Genomic DNA, 26,925 nt, shown 5'->3' on the forward strand with positions numbered 1-26,925 from the left:
GCAGCAGGAGGCATGATGGGAGGTTTCATCAGCCTGTTCGTTTGCATTCAAAGGATAATAATCAGCTGACTACTTGACATTTGAGCTCGTTAAAGTGACGAGAGAGAGTTTAATCATTCTGCAGCAGAGAGAAATTAATATAAACGTGCAGTTAATCATGTGCGTTTTTATCTTTCAGTTGAAATAATAACTCATTCATTAATATGTCTGAGTGAAAACGAGGAATGGTGATTTTTATTAGTAGTTTATTTTATTACTTCCTAAGTTAGAAAGATGTACTAGTTTAATACAACTTCAGAAAGTAGAAATACTTCATACAAAATCTTGATTTTTCTCATTTGTTTCCTGCTAACGGAGGAAGACATAAAAGAAATAATGATAATAGAATAACAACAGAGTGTGAAAACATGTGATGAATAAATACTAATAATAATGAGGATTTAAATCCTTAAACTGCAGCGTTATAATTCAGAATAAACCTGAATATTGCACATTAATTAAGTAATGAGCTAAATACAGGATGTGTACATGTACACAGTATATGTGTGTATTCTATGTATATATATATATATCTGTCTCTGTGCACACATGAAGGTTTAATCTGTGTTTGTCCTTCATCACCACCAGATGGAGGCAGAGCAGTTTCCTCTGGTCTTCAACAGACCGACAGACTCTTCTTCTTCTTCTTCTTCTTCTTCTTCTTCTCTGCTAAAAGATCATAATGATTATTTATCATTCAGAGGATTTATTCAGTCATGAAATGTGTGTGAATGTGTTTCATCAGTTTGGTCTCGTGTTTATTGATAGTAAACTGCAGTACATCCAGAGTGTTTGTGTGGGCCGTGCTAATAAGTTAGCACTTTATTAGCATAAAGCTTTTATCAGAAGCCTGGTCTGGTTTTTATAAAACCTCTTTAGTTGCTATAAGCTGCTCAGATCATGAATACAAATGTAAATGTTTAAAAGTGCTGCACATCGTTAGATCAGTTGATGATATTCACAGATAAACACTCCAGCAGAGAGAGACAGAAAGTAAAGGGCCGGGAGATTTACGGTCCTTCATGTTCAATAATGGTAGCGTTTGTGCTAACACATTAGCGTGCACTCTGCAGAATGAAAGCACAACTCTTCAGGAAGACTTTTCACATTTTCCATCCTGATGTGAAACAAATAAAAACGGGTTCACCACGTGAGGACAGCAGGTTTTGTTCCTGCTGACTCTGCTTTGTATTTTTGATTTATTTTAAATCAAAGAGATGCTAACGATGCTAACGATGCTAACGTGGCGCTCTCTGTCTCCTCTGTGTGTGAAGACGAGCTGTGCGAGCTGAAGGCCGAGCGGCCGATCACGTTGGCAGAAACTCTGACGGCCAAAGAGAGGGAGTCCCTGGAGGAGAAGGAGGAGACGCTGGGAGACGGAGAGAAGGGCCAGCAGGACGAAGAGAAGGAGGTGAAGGAGGAGAAGGTGGAGGAAGAGCGAGGAGGAGGAGGGCAGGATGAAGAGGAGGAGGAGGTGGTGGAGCTGAGAGCTCAGGTGTTGCAGCTGCTGCTGGAGCTGGACGAGACCAGAGAGGTTTCCCAGAGACACGAGGAGAGTTTCCTCGAGCTGCAGGGTCAGAAACTCTCTTTACACCAAACGCTCTGAAGCTCGCTGAGCTTCCTGCTCTTCATCCTCATCTGTTTCTTCCTCTCTGATCTCAGGTCTGTTAGAAGACGAGCGGCTGGCGAGCGCCCATCAGGCCGAGAGCTTCACCAGACAGATCCAGCGACTGCAAGGTACGCTCGCCTTTTAACCCACCGGCTCCGTCACCTCTCACTCTGAGCCGGTCCTCGGGTCTGACACTTTCTTTCTTCCTACTCCGTCACCTCTCGCTCTGAGCCGGTCCTCGGGTCTGACACTTTCTTTCTGCCTACTCCGTCACCTCTCTCTCTGAGCCGGTCCTCGGGTCTGACACTTTCTTTCTGCCTACTCCGTCACCTCTCGCTCTCTGAGCCGGTCCTCGGGTCTGACACTTTCTTTCTTCCTACTCCGTCACCTCTCGCTCTCTGAGCCGGTCCTCGGGTCTGACACTTTCTTTCTTCCTACTCCGTCACCTCTCTCTCTGAGCCGGTCCTCGGGTCTGACACTTTCTTTCTTCCTACTCCGTCACCTCTCGCTCTCTGAGCCGGTCCTCGGTCTGACACTTTCTTTCTTCCTACTCCGTCACCTCTCTCGCTCTGAGCCGGTCCTCGGTCTGACACTTTCTTTCTTCCTACTCCGTCACCTCTCTCTCTGAGCCGGTCCTCGGGTCTGACACTTTCTTTCTTCCTACTCCGTCACCTCTCTCTCTGAGCCGGTCCTCGGGTCTGACACTTTCTTTCTTCCTACTCCGTCACCTCTCTCTGAGCCGGTCCTCGGTCTGACACTTTCTTTCTTCCTACTCCGTCAGCTCTCTCTCTGAGCCGGTCCTCGGGTCTGACACTTTCTTTCTTCCTACTCCGTCAGCTCTCTCTCTGAGCCGGTCCTCGGTCTGACACTTTCTTTCTTCCTACTCCGTCAGCTCTCTCTCTGAGCCGGTCCTCGTGTCTGACACTTTCTTTCTTCCTACTCCGTCAGCTCTCTCTCTGAGCCGGTCCTCGTGTCTGACACTTTCTTTCTTCCTACTCCGTCAGCTCTCTCTCTGAGCCGGTCCTCGGGTCTGACACTTTCTTTCTTCCTACTCCGTCAGCTCTCTCTCTGAGCCGGTCCTCGGGTCTGACACTTTCTTTCTTCCTACTCCGTCACCTCTCTCTCTGAGCCGGTCCTCGTGTCTGACACTTTCTTTCTTCTTACTCCGTCAGCTCTCTCTCTGAGCCGGTCCTCGGGTCTGACACTTTCTTTCTTCCTACTCCGTCACCTCTCTCTCTGAGCCGGTCCTCGGTCTGACACTTTCTTTCTTCCTACTCCGTCACCTCTCTCTCTCTGAGCCGGTCCTCGGGTCTGACACTTTCTTTCTTCCTACTCCGTCACCTCTCTCTCTGAGCCGGTCCTCGGGTCTGACACTTTCTTTCTTCCTACTCCGTCACCTCTCTCTCTGAGCCGGTCCTCGGGTCTGACACTTTCTTTCTTCCTACTCCGTCACCTCTCTCTCTGAGCCGGTCCTCGGGTCTGACACTTTCTTTCTTCCTACTCCGTCACCTCTCTCTCTGAGCCGGTCCTCGGGTCTGGCACTTTCTTTCTTCCTACTCCGTCACCTCTCTCTCTGAGCCGGTCCTCGGGTCTGACACTTTCTTTCTTCCTACTCCGTCACCTCTCTCTCTGAGCCGGTCCTCGGGTCTGACACTTTCTTTCTTCCTACTCCGTCACCTCTCTCTGAGCCGGTCCTCGGTCTGACACTTTCTTTCTTCCTACTCCGTCACCTCTCTCTCTCTGAGCCGGTCCTCGGTCTGACACTTTCTTTCTTCCTACTCCGTCACCTCTCTCTCTGAGCCGGTCCTCGGGTCTGACACTTTCTTTCTTCCTACTCCGTCAGCTCTCTCTCTGAGCCGGTCCTCGGGTCTGACACTTTCTTTCTTCCTACTCCGTCAGCTCTCTCTCTGAGCCGGTCCTCGGGTCTGACACTTTCTTTCTTCCTACTCCGTCACCTCGCTCTCTGAGCCGGTCCTCGGGTCTGACACTTTCTTTCTTCCTACTCCGTCACCTCTCTCTCTGAGCCGGTCCTCGTGTCTGACACTTTCTTTCTTCCTACTCCGTCACCTCTCTCTCTGAGCCGGTCCTCGTGTCTGACACTTTCTTTCTTCCTACTCCGTCACCTCTCTCTCTGAGCCGGTCCTCGGGTCTGACACTTTCTTTCTTCCTACTCCGTCACCTCTCTCTCTCTGAGCCGGTCCTCGGGTCTGACACTTTCTTTCTTCCTACTCCGTCACCTCTCTCTCTGAGCCGGTCCTCGGGTCTGACACTTTCTTTCTTCCTACTCCGTCAGCTCTCTCTCTGAGCCGGTCCTCGTGTCTGACACTTTCTTTCTTCCTACTCCGTCACCTCTCTCTCTGAGCCGGTCCTCGTGTCTGACACTTTCTTTCTTCCTACTCCGTCACCTCTCTCTCTGAGCCGGTCCTCGGGTCTGACACTTTCTTTCTTCCTACTCCGTCACCTCGCTCTCTGAGCCGGTCCTCGGGTCTGACACTTTCTTTCTTCCTACTCCGTCACCTCTCTCTCTGAGCCGGTCCTCGTGTCTGACACTTTCTTTCTTCCTACTCCGTCACCTCTCTCTCTGAGCCGGTCCTCGGGTCTGACACTTTCTTTCTTCCTACTCCGTCACCTCTCTCTCTGAGCCGGTCCTCGTGTCTGACACTTTCTTTCTTCCTACTCCGTCAGCTCTCTCTCTGAGCCGGTCCTCGTGTCTGACACTTTCTTTCTTCCTACTCCGTCACCTCTCTCTCTGAGCCGGTCCTCGGGTCTGACACTTTCTTTCTTCCTACTCCGTCACCTCGCTCTCTGAGCCGGTCCTCGGGTCTGACACTTTCTTTCTTCCTACTCCGTCACCTCTCTCTCTGAGCCGGTCCTCGTGTCTGACACTTTCTTTCTTCCTACTCCGTCACCTCTCTCTCTGAGCCGGTCCTCGGGTCTGACACTTTCTTTCTTCCTACTCCGTCACCTCTCTCGCTCTGAGCCGGTCCTCGGGTCTGACACTTTCTTTCTTCCTACTCCGTCACCTCTCTCGCTCTGAGCCGGTCCTCGGGTCTGACACTTTCTTTCTTCCTAAAGGTAACTCTGCTTCTTCCTCTTCCAGCTCAGCTCCGGTCGGTCCAGGAGGAGATGGACAGTCTGGAGGAGGAGAAGGAGAGCGAGCTGGAGGAGGTGCAGGAGGAGCTCCGTTCGGCCCAGGAGGAGGTGCTGATGCTGCAGCAGGCGGCCGAGGAGGCGGCGGCGGAGAGGGAGAACGACATCGCCTCCCTGCAGGAGGAGCTGTGTCGGCTGCGGGCCGAGCTGCAGCGCCTCCACGCCACGGCGCAGGAGTACGAGCTGGAGATCACCACGCTGAGGGCCGAGATCAGCATGAAGAGCCAGAACCAGGACTCGCACAGACCCGGTACCCCGGCCTCAGACCCGGATCCCCTTTAGTATTTAGAAATGATTAAAAACAAAACAAAAACACATGAAGAGGTTTCAGCTAGTGCAGCGAGTAAGAAAGGGTACTGTTCTTCATCTTCCTCCTCCTCTTCATCTTCCTCAAAAGGAGAGAAGAACAAAAGGAGGAAGAACAGATGAAAGGAAGTAGAAAGAAAGGAAGGAACAAGGGAAGAAGGAGGTAGGAAGGGGGGAGGAAAGAAGGAGTAGGGTTGTTTATCGTTACTCGGATTGTCTTGTCAGCCCCCTCAGGTCTCTAAAGTGAGAGGAGTCTCTGTCCTAGACGGCGTCTCTGGGTCTCATCTGGAGACATCGCTGGTTTCCCTTCAGTATAAAAGCTGAACGTCGGCTCACCTGCGTTCTGTACCTGAGGCGTTGCTGCTGTTAGCGTTAGCTGGATCTGGGAGAGCGCGACACGTTGAACACGGTGAAGCGTTCCTTCAGATTCACGCCGTGTTGAAGGAAACGGTTCGCCTTCCTCCCTCGCACCAAACCTCCTGACTGCAGCTGGTGCGGCTTTTTAGTGAAGCTGAACCAAACTTTGGAGCGTTTGCTGCGGTCCGCCACGGTCCAGGACCGGAACCAGAAGGACTCTCTTCTTCAGGCTTTGTTGACGCATCAGGTGACGTTCGGTCTGGAGGAGGAGGAAACAGTTTATGGTCTTCTAACAGTTCAGTAGTTCCTCTGTGTCCTGGCTCTGCAGACCTCAGATGAAGACGTAAGGTTTCCAAGTCAAAGTGTTTATTGACTGTGGAACAGGATTCTGTCCGTCCTCGTAGTTCAGCGGCGCGGGACAAACAGACTCCTGGAGGATTTTAATTCACAGCCTGTTGTTTCTGTCGCTGTGACAGGAAATCAGTGAGCAGCAGAGAGAAGATTTACAGTCTTCGGTCTCTGGCTGCTGATTAAAGAGATCGATCACTTGTTTGTAAGTGAATCACTGTGAGCAGCAGCCCTGCTGCTTCTCTTTCAGACTCCTCTTCTGTGTTTGACTCATTAATATGTCCGTTACAGGACGTCAGCCACGAAGGACTTCATCACGTTTAGTCAGCGCCGGGCGCCGCTTTCTCCGGCTACAAGGACTAACGGAGAAATTAACGGCTGGCATGAAGCTTCTGGTTGCTGTGTGAAGTTTTAAAGCTCCCCTCTGTATCAGCTCTGTGTCTTTGTAGATCGACACCGTTCAGCGTCTGAACTGCCTGATGACATTTGGTCAGATCAGCATCTTTCCCAGACGCCACACACAAGGAGAGTGACGTCAGCACATTGGTTTGTCCCGCCCCCGGGTTTGTTGTGTTCTCTCTGCAGACCCCCTCTTGCAGGCGATCTTGGCTCTGTTGTTTTGTTCGTTTTGTCGATTGCCGTGTTCGCATATGTCCAAACGAACCGAGCCAAAAAGGACACGCCCCCTTGTTTCGGATGGTCCAATCGATCCAGGTGTCAAAGCACACTTAGCTAAGCCAGTGAGCCAGTTATATCTGTTTATTGGTAAATAAGTAATGTAAAACGTTATTCTTTAAACTGGGCCCCAAAGTGTTTGTTTGTGCCCCTGAGCTAAAATCTTTGGGGACACAAACAAACCTGAAATATTAAAGCATAGAGTCAGATGGTAGCAGGTTTCTCACCTGTGTGGCAGGAGAAGCAAAGAAATCAAATCATTATATATCGTCATAAAACCTGTCTGTGTTCAGGTGACGTGAGTCAGGTGACGGAGGAGTTCACCTCTCTGACAGACGAACGTCAGACTCTGAGCAGCGACAACATAGAGTTGGGCAGCAAAGTGGAGCAACTGCAGCAGCAGCGAGACGCGTGAGTGGTCCAGCCAGCTGTCAATCAATATGCTGTTCACTCACTGCCTACAGGTTTTTTATGTTACCCTCTCCTTTAAAAAACCTGCCATTGTGTTAACTGTAAACGTTGTAAATGCAGTTCTGCCCTCTAACCAGCCGACCGCTCCTGCTGAACAGGTGTGAGGACGTGTACCTGGCAGTCCGAGTGGAGGGCGACACAAAGGGTGAACAGGATGACCGAGCGAAGGCCGACTCGTACATCTCCCTGTCTCAGTCCGGTCCTGAACACCGGGGCCGACCCCCCCAGGAGGATCCGGAGGTCTGCAGCTCAGAGCTCAGCGTCCTGCAGGTCCAGCTGAGACAGGCTGAGGAGGCGGCTCACAAAGTGCAGAGAGAGGTAACAGCAGCAGCAGTTCACCAAACTCACAACGGCAGCTTTAATCAGCAGCTGTGCTCGCAGTAAAACTTTGTCTTCTTTACTCTGAATTACATGTAAAAAATTCATCTTTACCAAAACAAAATGGAAGAGATGCATTGTGGTCTGCAGTCAGTCTGAAGGAGTCCAGGGTCTCCTGAACAAAAACAGCTTTTGGTCTGGTTAGTGATCAAACTGGTAGTTAGCTAACTCGCTAACTGGTACTAGTGGGGCGATCCATTTACCTCGGAGGTCGGAGCTGGGAATGACATCACCCCGAGCTGACGGCGCTCCAGTAGAACAGATTTAAGTCGGAAAACCAAGATGGATGCCTCTGGCCATCGTTACCAAAACCAGCTGATAACAGCGCATTACGCAGTATTCTGCACATACAATCACCGTAGCAACACGTCTACAGATATAAGTTGGACTGTTTTTAATGAGACACAAATAAGACCTGAGTGCGACAAACGCTCAATTAATACAGCTTTCTCCGCTGTTGATTCCAGAAGCAGCCGTCTTGGATTTTGAGGTCGAGGTCTGTGATGTTCTCCCGACTTTCCGAATAGGAAATCTGAATCTTAAGTGGGCGTATCCCCGTTTCCGACTTGGAACTCGGAAACTCCGACTTCCGATGTGAAATTGAACGCACCATTAGCCTAACACCACCAGGCACAGTAGCACGCCATCTAGCCTGCCGGTCTATAATACTGGTCAATCTGCAGTTAACTAATAGTTGTCGATATGTTGGCCTTGTTGATTTAAATGTTTTCCTCCACTTGGAACTTGGAATTATACTTTCTTGACTTGAGAGGTTGGGCCGATAGACGATGCCACCGTCCGAGTTAAGTCTTTGCGAGTGAGAATGTGCACATAAGACGACCACTACACCCCCGTCCCCCACCCCGCGCGGGCCCCTGATGTCATCGTCCATCCCGATGTTTAAATGTAGACATCGCCCGACCCCACTTGAGACTCGCTTGGTCTGACTCTGTACTTGAGTTAGAACTTCTGTCGAGAGCTGAGACTGGACTTCGGACTTGTCTATCTTGACTTGAATTGTTGGGTTTCTGAAAAGCACAATGGGATAACTGTTGTTGTGATTTCGAGCTATATAAATAAAACTGAATTGAATTACTTGGGACTTGACCAGGAGCATGCCATGGAACTTCAGTGTCAAGTCTTGAGACCTTACAGAGGACCTGCCTGTACCAGACTTGATTTGGAACTTGACTTTGGATCATTAGACTGAGTATCAAGGCAGGAGACCCCACATGGGACTGACTTATCTGGATTTGGTGCTTCAAAGTCAAAATTCGAGACTAGCTTGGGACTAGCTTATCAGAGACTCTCAGGACTTGTCCATCTTGACTTCCTTCATTTGGGATTTGTCGTGAGGTTTGACTTGAGAGCGTTTAGCTTTGAACTTGTCTTTCTGTCAGTGTGATGGTTTGAAGGGCGAGCTGGTGGACCTGCAGCAGCTGTACGACAGCAGCCAACGGGAGCGAGCAGCGCTCGAGCAGGAGCTGCAACGCTGCAAGGACGAGCTCCAGAGACTGATGGGCAGGAAGTCACAGGTGAGAGGCCAAAGGTCAACGGTAAATATAAAGTGGGGGGGGGTTCTAATCACCTGTATGTGATTTCTGACTTTAGAACAGTTGAAACTCTCTGTCCTCATAAAACGTTCTTGGTCAGGTTGGTCATTAGGGCGTCAGGTATCAGCTGAATACAGCTTAGGGTTAAAACTGAGACAGGAAATGTAAGTATGGTCTGACATCTCTCTCAAGCTGAAAGCGTAAGTTAAATGTGTAAAGTAATCAAGGTAAGTGCAACGCAGTACACACCTGAAAAAGTCTGTCCGTCTGTACGTTGTGCATGTGGGTCGATACCAGCTTGGCCGAACCCTGTCTGTCATGTTGCTTTGTGGTTTGCAGCAGCTGCAGCTCTGGTCGTGTTGCTGGTTTTTGAGCGTTTTGTTGTGAGCTTCTTCGTAACATCTGTCGCTGCTGGGCAGTTTGTTTCGTCATGTGTCTCTACGCCTGCTCAGCTGACCGCTTCCTCCGTGCAGCATTCAGGAAGGCTCTAAAGTGGAGCTTTGTTCAATTGTCAAAGGATAAGAGTTCTGACCGTAAAGGTCCATCTGATTGGCTGATAACGTATCATGTGTGGAACAACCCTTAACATACACAGGCATGCAAACTCCTCACCTTTCGTTTTGAATTTGAATCCGTTTTGAAACCAAATGGGGCACCTACGTTATTTGTGCAGATCAGATGAGAAAATACTTTGGGGGGGGGGGGGGGGTCCTGTCAGGTACAGCCATGTTGTTAAGTTTATAACTTTGCCCGCTGTTATTAACCAGTAATGTTCGCTAAGCTAACTGTTCAGAGCAGTGGCAGCTACCTGGATAAAACGTCAACAGGATGAGACATGTTGGCGTCTGTGTCATTTACACTGGGGACGCTGGGGACATGTCCCCGTCACGTTTTGAAAATGTTCGTTAAAAATGTTATAGAACAAATCAAAGTGCTTTCAGAAAGGTTCGTTTTACATTTAAGTAAGATAAAACAAGCTACTTATGAAGTGACCCCAGAACGTGCAGCAGCAGTCAGTAACTTTAACAACTTCTTGTCAGAGTTTCTATTTGGCCAGATTTTCTGTTCTCTCCCTGTGAACATGACAAAAGAGGAGCGAAGACTAAATCACGACTCAGCAGGGACATATTACATATGAAAAGTTGATCTGCAGGAGAAACAGATGTGTAACCAACACATAATGCCTGAGAGCTGCACTGACTTAGATTCTGTTATATTTGTAGATATTAAATTTTCACCTGCCACCTGAATTTAGTGATTCCTTTTACATAAATAAAAACATTTCCATCATAAATACATGTAGGAAAGACAGAGCAGGAAATGTCACCAGAATGCAGGAAATTAAATCTTTAATGCTCAAAACTTTCTGGGGGAGGAGCCCCAGAGCCCCCAACTCATACAGTATATTTCAGCTTTGATGATTTCTATAAAATCCTGTTGTTGTATCGTCACATCTCGTTCTCGTGACAGCAGCATGGTGCATCGCCACGTGAGCTCAGAGTACGGTCACAGCCCTAATCTGAGTGTCCGCACTACTTTTCAACACAAAGTGACGCCCTCTCGTGTCGGTATCTTTCTCTTGTTGCAGCAGACACAACATGTAAGCTTTAAACAGACCCCTCTTCCACCGCCTCTCTGTGTTTCTCTGCTTGCGTATCCTTCTCACCTTTTTTACCCCTGAGCAGTTTGCATGCCTGCATACAGATTTGGATTCAGTTTGTCCCACCTCACTACTTTCCAGAGGTGTCGACCGGAGTCACAAATCTGAAGACGGACTCTTCTGGCAAACGTCAGAAAGGAGCCACTGACTCGTGACCCAAAGCAGACGAGTCTTGCTATAATACTTGACTTGAGACCTGGGTGTCAAGACTTGGCCCTAGACTTGCCTGCTGTGACTTGACACCTGACTTAAGAGTGAAACAGCAGCTAATCAGGGTCTAAACAAACAAACAAGCTTGAAACTGGACATGGGACTTTAGTGTCTAGTCTTGAGACTAGATGTAGGACCTGTCTGTTCGAGACCTGAATTGGGACTTGACTTTTGATCACTAGACTTGTGACTTGAGTATCACGGCCTGAGACTCCACATGGGACTGACAGCTCTGACAGCTTGGGACTTGCTAATCACAGACTCTTGGGACTTGACCTGGGATTGACTTTCTTTGTTTGGGATTTGACTTGAGGTTTGGGAATGGCCTGTCTCGATGTGGGACTTTGGCCTGTCCCGATAATTGCAATATCGACTCATCGCAGGATATATGGACATGACCTCGGTCACCGGTTTTGCTGACGGTCAAAGCCAAAGAGACGCAGCCGTCCAACATGGTCCAGAAACCGGCATTTAAAAATAAACTGCAAACTTTTGACAGGCAGGACAAATTGCCAAAGAAAATGTCCCAAACTGCCATTCCAGCTTTGTACAACAAAGTGAAAAACTTAATTCTGAGGGAGATTAAAGACGTCTCCTTTTACTCTGCTGCTACAGATATGTGGTCAAGCCCAGATATGGCCCCATACATGAGCCTGACCATACATCGGACAAGTAAGTGGCATAAAAAAGTCTTAAAATGACGATATCGTTTATCGAGTATTCCGAAAATATCGTCCAACAGAAGTAGTTATCGTGACAGGTCTTGTGGGACTTGCTGTATAGCTTCACTAAGGACTTGGGACTAAGGACTTTACTTGTTTTGGGACTGGATTTGCCTTCATGAGATTCGACTTAAGACTCGCCTGTGATGATGTGGGACTGGACTTGCAGCTTGACAGAAGACCTGAGTCTCACATCCAGCCCATGTGGTCCCACCGTGTCATCTAGTTTCCCTCCTGGTTTAACCCTTTAACCCACTCTGCAGATCTGCAGACGGTGAAGGCAGCGCCTCAGAGTGTCGGCAGAGATCTTTAAAAGGCAAAGCTCTCCATCTTGTCTTTAACCATCTCTGATTGCCTGCCCTTTCTGTTTCCTTCCTCTCATCGTCCTGTTTATTCCTGATGTCGCCTTTTGTTTCACATGAACTTTATACAACGAACTGAATCAAATTCTGTGTAAATTTGATGGATTCTGATGCTCAGCCTGTTTCTCCTCCATTGTTTTATCTGTTTTTCCGTTTGCTCCTCGCTCGCCTTTCTTCCCGACACGTTCTGGACTTTATTGTTCTGATTGGTTTTATTTCCTCTGACCACGCCCCCTCTCCCCGTGCCTCCCTACACTCCTGCCTTTTGTCTTCTCCCCAGAACTGCACTCGTCCGTCTGAGCCCCCTGTTCTCTCCATCCCCTTCATAGGAATGATTGTAATAGTGGCCTTGATTTGGTGCTGGTGGGAGGAGCTGGCGTCCTAGAGGGGACCAGGTATGGCCACGCCCTTCTTTCTCTACCAGACGCTCTGCTGCTTTTAGAATCTGAGTGGCTGAATCACTGGGGGGACATTAGAGCTACCTGTACTCGACGTCTATCATCGGTGTGGTCCGGCCAAGTGTTTCTCTCTGCTGTGATTCACAGAACGGAGATATTGGACGATTCTGTAAAAAACTCCAAATTACTTTACAGTTACAAGCATTACTTGCATCAAAAAACAAAAAAACCCAGCCTTTACAGAGTACAACATCTGTTTGATCGTACAGAAGTACTCAAACAGATGAAATGGTTGCCTCAACAGCAGCAGGGGCTTCCTCTTGCTCGTCCATTTGATGCCTGCTCTTAAAAACAGTCCTATAAAGAGCTTCTACTGGACCAAACTAGTTGTAGCTCACTGTGATTTTGTGTCTGAGTGCGTTCTGCCTCCAAACACCGAGCTGAGGTCAGCTGACAGCAGCAATGTTAGATGCGTTACGTTTAGACGGCGTTTGCCTGATGGGTGGTTTGAGGAGTGTGTGTGAGTCGGTCATGAGGTTTTTGTGGTGAGAGTGTGTGAATGTGGTGCAGAAGCTGAGCAGGTTCTTTCCAACATGATGACATTACTGATCAAATCTCTCTCACATGACACCCCTCCTACAGTGAGGAGGCTCAATCCTGCTGGAAAACAGAATTAAACAGAGGAGGAATATGTAATGATGTCTTGTGATTAAGATTTAAAGGTGGAGCAGACGATTCAGGAGGAAAACACCACAGCACAGAGCGGACTGGGACACAGAAACAGAAAGAGTTTTTACTTGGAGTCATCTTTACAAGATACCGTTGACTCGTGTTAATTATGAGATATTAGGTCAGAAGTCAAAATTTTGAATGTATTTTAGATTCTAATTCAGTGTTTTGACAAACTATCTTACGTGATAATTCTTATTTTATTGTTCTGATATTGTTAAATATTATCTGCTATTTGTTTTAGATGATCTTGTGAAGGTTTTTGAAAAGCTGTTTTTTCCACGTCAGCACAACCAAAGTATCCCTCAGCACTTTCTAAAGTCACGGTTTGTCACACGTATAATAATGAGGAATAATTTTGACTTAACGAGTGATATTTATGAGAGACAGATTTCACTCAGTGTCACATATTATGTTCATTATTGAATTGTCCTTCAATAATAAGACCGTGTTTTTGGGTTACAATTTCTGATAAAAGCGATCTGAATATTTTACATATTCATTTGTTTATTTCATAATACAGTAAATTATTTGTTTTGTCTCATGATGAGATACTAGGCTCTGACTATAAATAATATCTGTAGTTATTTTATGTTTAGTTATAGTTTTGATATAGAATCTGTCATAATCTTTGATTTTTTTATCATTCTGAACTAGAATATTTCTATTATCATTTTATAATTATACCTCAGCATGCTGGAATAGCTGTTTTTCACACCACCAATACTATGAGAAGTCAGCATTTTAAAATAATAAATATGTTCTTTTAACAGTTTAATACAGAGACGCTTAGTTTGCTATGATTTCCAAATAATTAAATTAATGTAATTCAGTGTAGTTCAGTTTTAATATAGACTATTATATGACAATTTCACTTTGTTTTCACGGAATAAGTTTTTATTTTCTACTTGATTTGCTTTATATTTTTGATTATCATACATCAATGGTTAAAAACTTGTTTTCTTTGTCAGTACGCTCTGACTTCATCATTTTAACTTACTAAGTCATAATTATGATATTTAATACAAATGTTGGCCATCATAAGTCATAAATACAAGACTACTATGTTGCGGTTTTGGCTCAGTTAGTTTGCACATATTACGTATTTTAGAAGTGTTATACATGGTCGTAGTTTCAACAGACAAATATAAGTCTGAATTTTTCACATTTATTCTCATATTATTTTAGATAATCACTCGTTTATGAACTAAAGATTTGAAGCCTGCAGTTTGGCAGCTCGGTCGTCGCCATCTTGTTTTTTTTTTGGAACCAGACGTGACCATATTTGGATGAGAGGGTGGAGCTAGCTAGCTTGGTTAGCAAGCTGCATCTGTAATTCACATTAACTGTGATATTAGCTGGGATGCTAATTTTGGCTAGCGACAAACGGGCTTAATACTAAACATACTTACTGAAAAATGAGCAGCCGACTCCTGATTAGCTTTTTCAGCGGCGCTGTTTTTTTCTGCAGCCGCTGGAGTCGCCCCCTGCTGGCTGCTAGAGAGAATGCAGATTTAACTGCAGCGCTGTTGTTTCAGCACAGCTTGGTGTCCGTGCCAGAGTTGTGAAAAAGCTCAGTTTGTGAAAATTATAATTTTTAAACACTGGACGATTAACAACGAAGGTTTAAAGCTATTTTCTAGTTTGGAAATAGCTTTAAACCTTCGTTTTTAATCGTCCAGTTGTCTTTTCTTTGTCTTTAAACGTGACTGGCAGTAACTCCACTCACATGTCTTCATCTCTTTCTCAGCAGAGTGACACTGGAGGCTGGAACCTGGCGGTGGCAGCGGTTGCAGTGGCGGCCATTGTAGTTCTGGTCGTCCCCAGCTTCACCAGGACCTGAGGTCTACACAGGAAGTGACCTCACTGGGAAGTCTGGGATTGTGGGATTGCCGTCACCCATCCAGCTCTGCCCTCATACATGTTGCTGTCCTGATGTCTGCTTGTTGCATCGCTCTGTTTAGCGGGACAGCGCCGCCGAGACGTTTTCACCCGAATGCCTCAGACGTCAGTGAGCACGTTTTGATAAACGACGTCCTCCATAAAGACTCGTAACTCTTCCTGCAGGTCGTCATCGCACCGTGGATCAGTTGGTTGATTTATCGATCGGCGGTGAGGTTTCCAAATATCCACCATCATGATCCAGGAGTGTGACGGGAAGTTGTCATTTTGCATTATTTTTAAAAGATTCCATTGTTTTCAGAAGCAACCAGAGGTGGATGATTGTTACCTGCTCAGCTCAGTGGAAGAAGTACTCTTTACTTACATAAAAGCAGGATTACCACAGTGTAAAAACTACTTAAAATGTCAAAGTTCTCAAAATTAAGAATAGCCATAGTGTCATAATACTATAAAATATTTTGCAGTAATGCAACATTTCATGTTGCCAGTTAAAGTGGACCTGATTTTGACTATTTAAATGTACTTTAGTGTAAAAAAAAAAAGAAAGGTCATATTTTATTTGTTGACATGTGTTTTTTGTGTATCTTGCAAAGTAACTTAAATTGCTAAATGTGGTGAAGTAAGTGGTATGATATTTCCCTGGAAAATGGAGTAGAATAATAGTATAAAGTGGAATAGAAAAGTTCAGATTTAGTTTAAGTGCCGTACTTGAATAAATGTACTTGTTTATTTTCCTACACTGTTTACAGTAAAGTCCTGTAGTAGTAAATCACAAAATGACTTCACTGATAGACAACGAAGAGATAAAACACAAAGAGCGGCGGATCAGCTTGAGCCCGTCCAGATGCTAAAAACATGAAAGTACAAAATGTTAATGCTGTAAATCTTTATCTTTTATTAATCCAAGATTTTCCTTCTGAGTTATAGTAACAAACCAACTTTCTTTAATATTCAAAATACAAATGAATAAATGCCCAGATCCACAGTGTCCATTGTTTGGTAAGCAGTTCAAAGTGAACATTCAGTGTAGCAAAACCCATTTTTATTTTCTACAGAAACTTTGGACTTCTAAAAACCAAACGGTGAAGATGCTGCAGACAAACAAACAAAACAAACTTACAGCAAAATGGCCTTTTAAATATGAGCTAACAAAGGTGTCGTGTTTGTGTCCACCTGATGTATGAAAGTCCAATATTGACTCAGGTTTGGTTTTGCTCGGACTCAGCTGTTGATCCTCAGTGGGATCGGCAGTATTACAGGCTGTTTAACTCTCTGAGGTCTATGGGCATTTTTTTCAATTTTACCTTGAATTTATATATTCTTATATATATATTATATATCAAAATGTGCAGAAAACCCCCAGCTGTCTGTATAACCTGCTCACCATGTGTCCCAGAGCATTGTGTAAAGAGAGAGAGAGACTGGAAAGCAAAAAAATTTAAGTCAGGTTTTTGAAATTCTTTCAGAAAGCTTCACACAAAATGCAGACAGACAGACAGACCAGTTAGACAATGTGAGAGGACGTCTTCTCTTCCTCCTAGCTCACTGCAAGAATAAGAACTCTGACCTCGAGAATCTGTCAACTAAATATCCGAACCATATTAATGTGCTGCATTATCGCCGAGATATTAACAGAAACACTGAGTTGATGCGCCCGCACGTTCTGAGACGTCATGAATATCAGTTAATGCAGCTTTAAATCGATGATGAAGTAATCAATACAATTTATGTTTATGAATGAAAATCAGACCTCTGGCTCCGTCAGGTGTTCACTAGATTATCTTATTGACCCAACATGAATTATTTAGAGCTGTTTTATTTCCCAATGAACTGAACCAAAAAGTGTTCCTATTTATTTATTTTACTTTGAATAATTATTCAGTAGTCTTACAATAGCTCTAAAATTCTTTGCCTTATGTTTCCGTAAAGGATTTACAGAATATTTTGCACTCGCTGGGTTACTTATGAAGACAGAGATAACGGTAGCAGATAAACTTTGATTGTTTAGTGTTATTAATAAAATGACTCATCTGCAGTCCTGCTTAATACTGAATATTATCTTATCACGTGTTTGTCCAAAAAAAAATGTAGCATGAGAAAAAATAATAATTCAGTCAGCTTTATTTACCTACATATCCCTTTACAGGTCAATTTCAAATGTCTGTATTTGTATGTTTCTAGCACCAAACAGTAGTGTGTACCTCTACTTAAGTAAAAGAGCACTTTTTTAAACTTTAGAAAGGTCTTTGTTGGAGCTGAATCATTCCGAGGAGAGATTATTTGTGTCGACTGAGTTCACTGTGCCAGTTTTTAAGCTCAGATTGTGTTTTTTGACGAAAAAAAGCATGCTGTAGAAAATTTTAGGAAACAAGTTTACCTGCTGCTGTAGCCAGAAATGTATTTTATTTATACAAATGATGTTTTATTTAATATCCGTAAGATCAGCACATGAAGGAAAAGTAAAGCTTTTGGTGAAAATTTAAAAACACGTAGAATTATACAGCCTCATTCAGATGGGATTAAAATAAAATGCATACACCGTAAAGTAATAGCCCGGGCCTTAACTGGATTCAATCTCTTAACTCACTGAGCCTGTTTTTATTTTAACAATATGAATATTAGTAGTATAAAAATTAATCATAACATAAATAATGAATCATTTGATGTTGCTCTGAGAGACAGCACATCAAGGCTGACCTCAAGGCCAAACTCGTTCTGTAAAATTAACTGACAGTGTTTAACATACTGACAAAATATTTATATTGGTTATTTAAGCAGCTCAGCTCAAGAGGACAATTTCAGGACAAACAAACTTCTATAAAAACCAGACTAGGCTTCTAATTGAGACGTTTATTTGTCCAAACCTGCGGCCTCACCAAGCCAGTAACAGGGACGCGTGTCCAACTGGGACTTAATTTGGACATAATGGGTTTTAATTTAAAGTTTTACGGTATTTGCCTGTGATTCTTCCTACATCTAAATTATATAGATGTCATTATATATAATTAGTGCTGCAACTATTATTTTCATTATCGACAAATCCGCCAACTATTTTCACGATTAATTGACTCATTGTTTTGTCTATAAAATGTCAAGAAATTGTGAAAAATGCTCATCACAATTTTCCAGAGCCCAAAGGGACGTCTTCAGATTGCTTTTTTTGGTCCAACTAACAGTCCAAAACCCAAAGACTCTTCATTTACTGTCAGAAATTACAAAGAATAGCAGCAATTCCTCAATTTAAGAAGATGAAAACAGCTAATTTTTCAGATTTTTGCTTAAAAAATGCCTGAAATGATTAATCAATTATCAAAATAGTTGTCGATTAATTTTCTTTCGACCAACTAATCGACAAATTTTTGCAGCTCTATACATAATATAAGTTTAATAGTGAATAAAAGAGGCCCCAGGATAGAGCCTTGCAGAACACCTTCACTAATGAAAATGAGACTGGCTGATAAAATATTATGTTACAGAACAGAAATTTAATTTGTCAATACAGAAAAGTGAGAAATGAGTTTTGATAGTCATACAACCATTTAGGAGACCTTAAATAACTCAAAAATGTTGTGTTTTTTCTGTAGAAATGAAGAAATAGATGAATAAATCCTCTCTGAATGCGGCTGTAGAGATACAGATCATATCTCAAACCCCAAAGATAAACCCGCTGATGACGTGTCAGAGTGAACACATTTTCTTTTGTCTATATTTTATATGTTTTTTATTCGGGGCGATTAAATCCTCCCCCCATCATCCTTTGTTTTGCACACTTTTAGTTTTTGAATGGATTGGGATCGAGGCCTGATTCATGTTTACATTTAAGTGGTGACCAAATAATCACAGGAGCTACAATCAGACGTTCAGATGACTGTGATCCTGTTTTAGGCTGGAAAAAGGTTATTTAGATTTAAAACTGTTTCTCTGGATATGTGACGATGCATGTGACCAAATATTAGCAAAATAAAAGACATTCCAGTTCTAACACTAGCACCGGCGATACAACACTGTTGAGCGTTTAAATACTGTATATATAACAAAACCTTCTCAGCTCGCTCTGCTTAGCATGATGGGTGGACAAAATACCTGGAACACATGATAAAGAAGGCCTTTAACAAACTGTAGGAACTAAAACTCAAATAATAGAATTATTTATTTAGTATTTAATGATTAAGTGATATATGTATTGTGATTAACATCAGGGCATTGATAAGGATATAACAGGTCTAGCAGCATGTGTCATTAAGACCTTGTCATATAATTTCTGCATGAGATCTAGACACGTAGTTATTTTAATCAGATTATAATGGTGGAGATACAGACACACAGATTCTGTAAATAACATCAAAACTGTAGACGATGAAGCAGCCGCTATTTATTTCAGGGGTTTACTTTGTAATGTGTGGAAGCCCATTTACACCAGGAAAATATTTAATAATTAAAGTTAGAAATTATAAAATTTGACTTGTTTCTGCCAGAAAAGAGAAAAACATTTATACAAATTGGATATTACACAAAAAAATTCACAATTCTGACTTAAATCATAATTTAAACTTTAAGAGTCATAATTTTAAGATACTGAGTTAAAACGTTTGGACTTACTAACTCCACATTTCAAGGAATTCAGTCAATATTTTAACTTTAACTTTTAACTAAAATGATTGTAAGCCTTTTTACTTTGAAAGTCATAATTTTTATTTAACATTTAATAAATTTGACTTTAGTGAATAAAAAATTGGACTGATTATTGGTTTCCTGATATCTAATAGCTGATATATCAATGCATTTAATTTATGTCTAGCTTGTTTTTGTGGTGTATCTGGGCCTCCATATTTATCGATCGTTGGTCGTAGTCTTTACCGTCTTGTCTTGAGATGTCGGTAATGTACGTTTTGTTTGTGTCGTTCAGTACTTCTTCTGACAGGAAACGCCAGTGTCATGTTGTAAAATGTTGTAAAATGTGAATGTTAGTACAGAAACAGTGAGTTTTGGATGCTGACTGAATAATTAATGAATCAGCCTGTTCTGATCTTTGTTTCTCTTAGTTTTTAGTAAAAACACTGAATCTTCCTGGACGCTGCATGCTGATGCCGCTCTGTACAAACTCTGTACGTCTTTTGTAGGAACACTTGATCATGGTTGGTTCTGTTCTGTACATACAACAGTTCCAGTTTGATTCTTAGATGGTGCTCGTTATTTTTCATACAGCCAATTAGAGTGTAGTTCAGAGGTTTCGTCAAACGTCGCAGTAGAAATAGAGTCTGGGGATGGACTGATCATTGGTTTCCTGTTATCTAATAGCTGATGTATCAGGACACGCTGCTGCTGGTTTCCTGATTTATCACAGAGCTGTTTGTCTGAATCACACCAAATTCGAGACAAAAAAAACATGCATTTTATGTTCACAGATTTCTTTGATCATTTCTGACATCAACATTTTGGAAAAAAACTATTCGACCGTTTCTTCCCCTGCGTACAAAATGATGTATTTTGTTTGTAGTAAGCAGCAGAAACACAGTGAACAATGTAATGTACTTATTTTAACCCAAACCTCCATGTAAATTTGGATTTGGTGCCGAAATACAAACAGTTAACGATCCTGTAATGTTAAAGTCACAAAACCTCTCCTGATGGTTCGTGTGTGTGTCTACGAAGACGCCTGGAGAATTGTTCCGTAAACGGTTTTATAACTGGAGATTTCACTGGCGTAAAACTGCTACATTTAAAAAATAATCAACACGACCAATCACATGATCCTCTGTGGAATTTAAAAAGCAACACAAACACATTTAACCATCTGCTTGGTTTGGTAGAACCCGTTCTCACGCCTGACCCTCACACATGGACACATGGTCAAGACCCGTTGGCGTCAGTTTGTGACGGTAAAAGCAGCGTAGGTTAACGCACGTAACACCAAACCTGGATCTTTTCATAAACCTAACCAAGTAGTTTTGGTGCCTAAACAAAACTGCAACGTTTCACAACATTAACAAGTACTTTTATTTTGAAAGTCTCACCGGACGTTGCATATTTATTCTTCTTGATCACAGAGCCCTTTTACGTTGAAAAACTATGCTAAATGGTACTCAGGGCGTAAAAAAGCGACGCCAAGGGGTCGGAGCAAGCGTCTATATGTGACGAGTTGGAGTGAGAATGTGTTGACCTTATTGACTTATTAACTCTGACCTGACTGCTCAGCTAAGTTTAGGAAAACTACTTTTGGACAGTCGGCATGTTCAGTCAGAGCAGCAGATAAATGGAACTCACTTTGGGCCCAAACATTTAATTAAAAAGAAGAACAGCCTCCCTGTGACATCAGAAACCCGGATCAGTACTTCCTTAGCGGTGTCGTGACCAGCGTTAGGTAGCTCCGTGTTGCATGTTAGATTTAGAGACTGTAGTAAACGTGCATGAGACTAGACGAGTAGATCCAGACGCAGTAGCCGCTGTAGAGTTAGACGACGCTCAGCATGACAGTGGTAGCATGAGCGCTGTAATCCAATTCTTCCATCAGTCACCTTCCAACCGTTTATTACTGTTTATGTAGTTAAGAGTTTAAAAAAGTCTGATGTTTTAAACTCTTTTTGGTGTCTGTCTCCTCCAGAGTTCAGTCAGTTTCATCTCCGTGTCCAGTACAGAGAGAGGACGTCTAGCTTAGCTTCGCTTAGCTTAGCACAAACACTGGAGGATGGCTGCATCAAAACAGAAACAAACCTACCTTCCAACAGCTCCACCTCCGTCTGGTTTGGTTAAAGTTGGAGCTATTTGTTTATCAACAACCACTGCTAGGCTAGCAGTTACCCCCTGTTTCCAGTCTTTGTGCTAAGCTAGGCTAACCACGCCCTGGACCTAGCTCTGTATTGGACGAATGAAGCTGATGTTTCCGTGTGACTCTGGAGAGTTTAAACTCTTGGTGTGTCCTCAGAGGATTGTCCTGCTTCTTGACGCTGTGTTTGTCTGTCAGGTATCAGGTGTGCTGTACGAGCTTTTAGTTAGACCTCTAAGCTTTGAGTAAACCGGCATGTTGTCGTCTGGCTGCTGTTTGTTCTGTTTTAAATGATGGGTTCTTCTCTTCCTGTCGGTTTTTCTCTCTCTTTTCTGTCCTTTGCTTCTTTAAAGGACTCTTAATAACTGTTTTTGTTTTTATTTTTCTGTGATGGTTTAGTTTAAATGGCCTGTACATTTTGTAAATGAACTGACCAATAAAAAGTAGTTTATCCTTGTCTTTAATGTCTCTTATTGTTAACACTGACTGTATAAAAGAAGTGGGCGGAGCCGCCGTGACGTCCCCCACCCAGTTAGTTTGTGGACCCCCGCTGAAGCCTCCAGTTTGGCATTTTGCCCGTCGCCATCTTGTTTTCTTCTAACAAGATGTGACCATGTTTGGACAAGAGGGTTTGTTAGCAAGGTGCATCTGTTATTCAGGTTAACTGTGTTATTAGCTGGGATGCTAATTTTGGCTAGCAACAAACAGGCTGAAAACAAAACGTACTTACTGAAAAATGAGCAGCTTTTTCACATCTACATCTCTCGTCTCGCACAATATACATCAACAACATGTTAGCGCAGTAATGCTAGCTAACGTTCATGGCTTGGTTGCTACTAGCTAGATAACGTAGCTATGTTCCACACAGAAATATATCTCACCTGATGTGTTTAATCCAACGACTCTCGGTCCTTTTATCACATATCCTCTCATGGAAGCTCTTTCACGTTAGCTTTGGTAACGTTAGCTTCGGTAACGTTAGCTTCGGTAACGTTAGCTTCAGACATTGAGAGAAAAAGTTACTTCACATACGCGACTTTTGGGTTTGTGGTCTTTGTAATTATGTATTTTCAGTCTTATGCTTCAACAGTTTTACATCAAACTGCGACTTTCTTGACTTTTAAATGTTTATTTTAAACTGACAAACGTGTGTAATATTCAATTCAAACAGGATCAAAACATTAGTTGTCTCTTACCATTGAATACGGAACATATTTTTTCTGAAGTAAGGTCCCATGGTGGTCCACGGCTGTCTATCCTGATTGACAGGTCGCCATGGTAGCGGCTTGTCAATCAGCTTGTAGCCCCGCCCTAAAGCCTCCCCTGCTTCCTGGTCTCTGTTCCTCTAAATGGGACCATAATTTACTAAATGAACATCATGCTGTGTTGAAGAAGACTTGAAACTAGCGACTGAGACCAGAAACTCATCAGGAAAGTGTTTACTGAGGGAATAAATCAGCTGACAAGTAGAAACATTTTCTCAGAGACTTCTATACAATCAGGTGGAGTCGCCCCCTGCTGGCTGCTGGAGAGGACGCAGGTTTAAGGAGCTTCACTTTAGAGACCTGGAGCTTCCTGCTTGATGGTGATGTTGAGTATGATTATTTATTTTCAGTTTTGATAAGATTTTATTATGAGTATCAATAAAAGACCCCTTAAAGACCCTTTTTAAAGTTTTATGAAAATAAACTTGCATCACAATGAATATTACATTACATTACATTATTATAAAAATATTACACTCTGTTAATTCACTTTATGTTACACATTATGTTATTTAATATAATATTATGCTCTGTTCATCTGAGTTGCAGTGTTGTATGGTTTTATGTTCTCCCACGTTACTTTACACCACGTTACCTTGCAGTTATGCATCTTTTCTGACAAAATTACAATAAACAATCATAGTTATTCATCTTGTATAACAAAACAAGATGATAACTTGTGATCACAAGCCATCAGGTTTACTGTAATATGCTGTCCAGTGTAAGTTATTCTCCTGAACAGACGTCAGGAAGAGCTGCTGCTGATTATTAATAATGCTCTTATCATCCCTGCGTCCTTCTCAGAGCAGCAGAGGCCTTTAACCAGCTGAGAGCATCGTGAGTAAAGCTCAGAGGAACTCGGCTTTAATTTTAGTTTGTCTCTATATTTAATCAGGCTGCGGTTTTACTCTCACCCTGACAGAAGTGTGAGCTCGTGTTTGTACTTCTGTCCCGTAGGTTTTATATAGTAGGCTTCTGACCTCATACAGTAATACTACGATAATACTTTCTCAAATAGATTCCCACGAGTCAGCATCTTTATAAAAGGTTTCAGACTCCAGTTTGTAGTCTCTAAGCCTGATGACATCACTATGACATCATCAGGTTTGATGAGGACTAATGGAGTTTTCAATTTAAAGGTTTTAATCCCCTAAAAAGCCCTGAAACCGTGCAGATAATCCCACAAAACTAAAGATTATTTTAACCTTCTTTTGTTTTTAAGTGATTAGTTGATCATTTGTTGTTTACAGAAACCATAAACGTTACACAGGAGGATCTTTTCCATCACGGGTAACTTTGAACAAACGTCGAATGTGTTTCATTCCTCATAAAACATTTACACAGATCAAGTATTTTAAATCCATGATCGTTGGGGTCCAGGTTAAACGAACAGAGGCCTTCGCAGTGCCACACGGGGTCCAAAACCATTCAGGTGATCCCTGAAAGTCTCATTAGAAAAACTACATTTCCACATTAGTTATAATAATAAGTACATTAGAAGAATTTAAAGATGGAAAATTATTCAGTTTCATAGTGAAGAAAAATGGCTCTTCAGGCTTCAGCCCTGCAGAATGAAGCAGCCGTCAGACAGAGGACAACATTTAAAATATTACTGCAGCATTAAAAATGAATAATTAGTGCTGAAGTCCAAACAAACAGAACATTCGATAGATGAAAAGAAAAACAGGATTCTGAAATCAGATTCGATCCCCTGATCCAGTCTTTGATCTGGATCAGACTTCAGTGTTTGTTGGACTGGGATTAACAAACAGAAGTCTGGATTTCAGGAACAAAATGTATTAAAACTTTAAATCTGGTCAAATAATACGTCCTTTGTATCATGTAGAATGTTTATTTATCAAGTTCAAGTTTGTTCTTATAGCACATTAAAAACAGGACATGTACAAAACAAAGACAGCAGGTCAAGATGTGGGTCTGCAGGAGATCTGGAGCAGCCATGAAAAGGCTTATTCTGATCGGACCACCTCAGCGCTTTGACAGGAGTGTGAACATGTAGAAGACCTGATGAATAAGAAGGTGCCAGGCCGGTCAGGGTCCCTGCAGGGCCCTCATTCTGAGATCGGCCTCCTGAAAGCTGTTGGTCCGTTCACAAAAGTAGAAGAAGAAGACCTTTATTTTTTTTGGCTTTTTTCTGATTTAAAACGTCTTCAAAATATCCACAGTGCATCTGTGTTTGTTGTGGGACTCCACGCTGACTAATCCACCTGTAGTTCTTTCTACAGCTGACAGCTACATTGTGATCTGTAATCCCATTTAGAGCCATCTAATCCAGATTAGGTAATCTTATAAAGTTTATATCTGGATCAGAGCGATCTAATCCAGCGCTGCTTTGATGGAACAAAAGTAAAATGGATTACTGGATCCTGGATAGCAAAATCCGGATCATTCTGATCCAGATAAAACTTTTTGAACAACTGGGCCCTGGCGGACTGAGGTAGTGTCCTGATTGGCTGCCCTCTGATGACGTAGGGTTTCTCTTCACGCCAGTTTATGAGCAGCTTTTTACAAACGGGCCCCCGGTGTCTGTCCCCGGTTTGGAGCCTCTAAAAATACCTGGAGGTGTCACCGCGGCCTGTGGGGGTTCCGGGGTGGGGGGGTCCGGCCTGTCCCCGCCCCGGAGCCCCGCCGCCACCCAATGAGCTGCGGCCTCCGTATCTGTGCGGGATTAGAGGATGCCCGGGCTGTACTTGTATATGGTCATGGCAGGGGCATTCCTGGGAGTCCAGCGGAGTGACGCCGAGCTTTTTAAACCTCTGCTCCACTTCTCCTCCACCCGCAGTCCCGACTCTCTCAGGCCGCCGCCGCCTGCGCGTCTTTACCCGGACACAGGAGCGAGTCTGTCCGGAGGAAGAAACACTCTCTTCTTCTTCTTTCTCCTTCTTCAGTGACGTTCCTTCATATTTTATCCCCGCAGGAGCCCATGACACGGCCCGCGCTGGATTAACGGACTCTGGATCTGCTCTCTGGCCGGAGCGCACGCTTCCACTCTTTACGCAAACTTCGGTGAAGCGTGTGACTCCCAGCTGGCTTGGCACTGCCCCCGCCGCTCCTCTTCCTTTCTCTTTTTTCTGCCTTTTCTTCTCTTCCCACTCCGCTTTGTCCTATAAAAGGGGGTCAGCATGATGAGCAACAGCGGCTACTTGGAGCCGCACCAGCTGCCGCCGCAGTTCTACCAGAGCGCCGCGGACATCGGCGAGGAGGAGGAGGAGATGCCGGCCACCGAGAAGGACCTGGCGGAGGACGCGCCGTGGAAGAAGATCCAGCAAAACACGTTCACCAGGTGGTGCAACGAGCACCTCAAGTGCATGAACAAGCGGATCAACGACCTGCAGAAGGACCTGAGCGACGGGCTGAAGCTGATCGGGCTGCTGGAGGTGCTGAGCCAGAAGAAGATGTACAGGAAGTACCACTCCAGACCCAACTTCAGACAGATGAAGCTGGAGAACGTTTCCGTCGCCCTGGAGTTCCTGGAGAGGGAACACATCAGACTGGTTTCTATCGGTGAGTCCCGCAGAACACACGCGCGCCCAGCGTGGAGAGTTTTTACGCACAAACACAAACTGCGCGTTCAGAGACAGAGACAATGTTAGAGGGCTGAGAGGGATGAAATGAGCTCAGAAGATTCCAGATCCAGAAGCAGCAAAGATAAAGAATCCACTTCATCTCTGTTATTGCACTTTTTAAATCATTTGTTCTCCAGAATATGTCAGACACAAACTATGAGCTTCATAAAGAGCAGATTTAGGAAACAGAAAAGTGAAGACTGTTCAGAGCAGCTGCGTGATTAGTAAGAAACAAATGAAACATAAATACATACAGAACAGGAACGTGTTTGTTGAGCAGAGTGAAATGTTTGATAACCAGGAGCATCTCTGTTCATCCAAAAAGGGTTTTAAACTTTAATATTGACTTTATTGAGACCTGTAAATGTTCCTCTTGAAGAACTCGGGTGTAAAGAGTCTTTAATGTTGCTGCAGCTGCTTGTTGCGGCTCTCAGGTGTGTTTGC

General features: G+C 43.6%; 2 protein-coding genes across 4 annotated transcripts in view; both read left to right on the plus strand.

Annotated features, from left to right (window-relative positions):
- LOC119895321 (coiled-coil domain-containing protein 136-like) overlaps nucleotides 1–22,091 on the plus strand; it is an 84,835-nt gene extending 62,744 nt beyond the window's left edge. Inside the window, exons 3-10 of one of the 3 annotated variants that reach the window (XM_038708348.1) lie at nucleotides 1,314–1,613; nucleotides 1,702–1,776; nucleotides 4,749–5,048; nucleotides 6,778–6,895; nucleotides 7,054–7,273; nucleotides 8,734–8,868; nucleotides 12,121–12,235; nucleotides 14,718–22,091. In XM_038708348.1, the coding sequence (XP_038564276.1) occupies nucleotides 1,314–1,613; nucleotides 1,702–1,776; nucleotides 4,749–5,048; nucleotides 6,778–6,895; nucleotides 7,054–7,273; nucleotides 8,734–8,868; nucleotides 12,121–12,225 (1,253 nt within the window). In that variant the 3' untranslated portion in view covers nucleotides 12,226–12,235; nucleotides 14,718–22,091. The remainder of the gene's footprint in view (nucleotides 1–1,313; nucleotides 1,614–1,701; nucleotides 1,777–4,748; nucleotides 5,049–6,777; nucleotides 6,896–7,053; nucleotides 7,274–8,733; nucleotides 8,869–12,120; nucleotides 12,236–14,717) is intronic. The other 2 variants (XM_038708349.1, XM_038708351.1) reach the window with 2 other exon arrangements.
- Nucleotides 22,092–25,556: 3,465 nt separating this feature from the next.
- LOC119895382 (filamin-C-like) overlaps nucleotides 25,557–26,925 on the plus strand; it is a 60,416-nt gene continuing 59,047 nt past the window's right edge. Inside the window, 1 exon segment of the mRNA XM_038708481.1 lies at nucleotides 25,557–26,419. Coding sequence (XP_038564409.1) covers nucleotides 26,038–26,419 — 382 coding nt within the window. The 5' untranslated portion in view covers nucleotides 25,557–26,037.

The sequence above is a fragment of the Micropterus salmoides genome, unplaced genomic scaffold, assembly GCF_014851395.1.
Source record: "Micropterus salmoides isolate LMB-PRFRI ecotype aquatic unplaced genomic scaffold, ASM1485139v1 Ms_hic_scaffold_9, whole genome shotgun sequence".
NCBI lineage: Eukaryota > Metazoa > Chordata > Actinopteri > Centrarchiformes > Centrarchidae > Micropterus > Micropterus salmoides.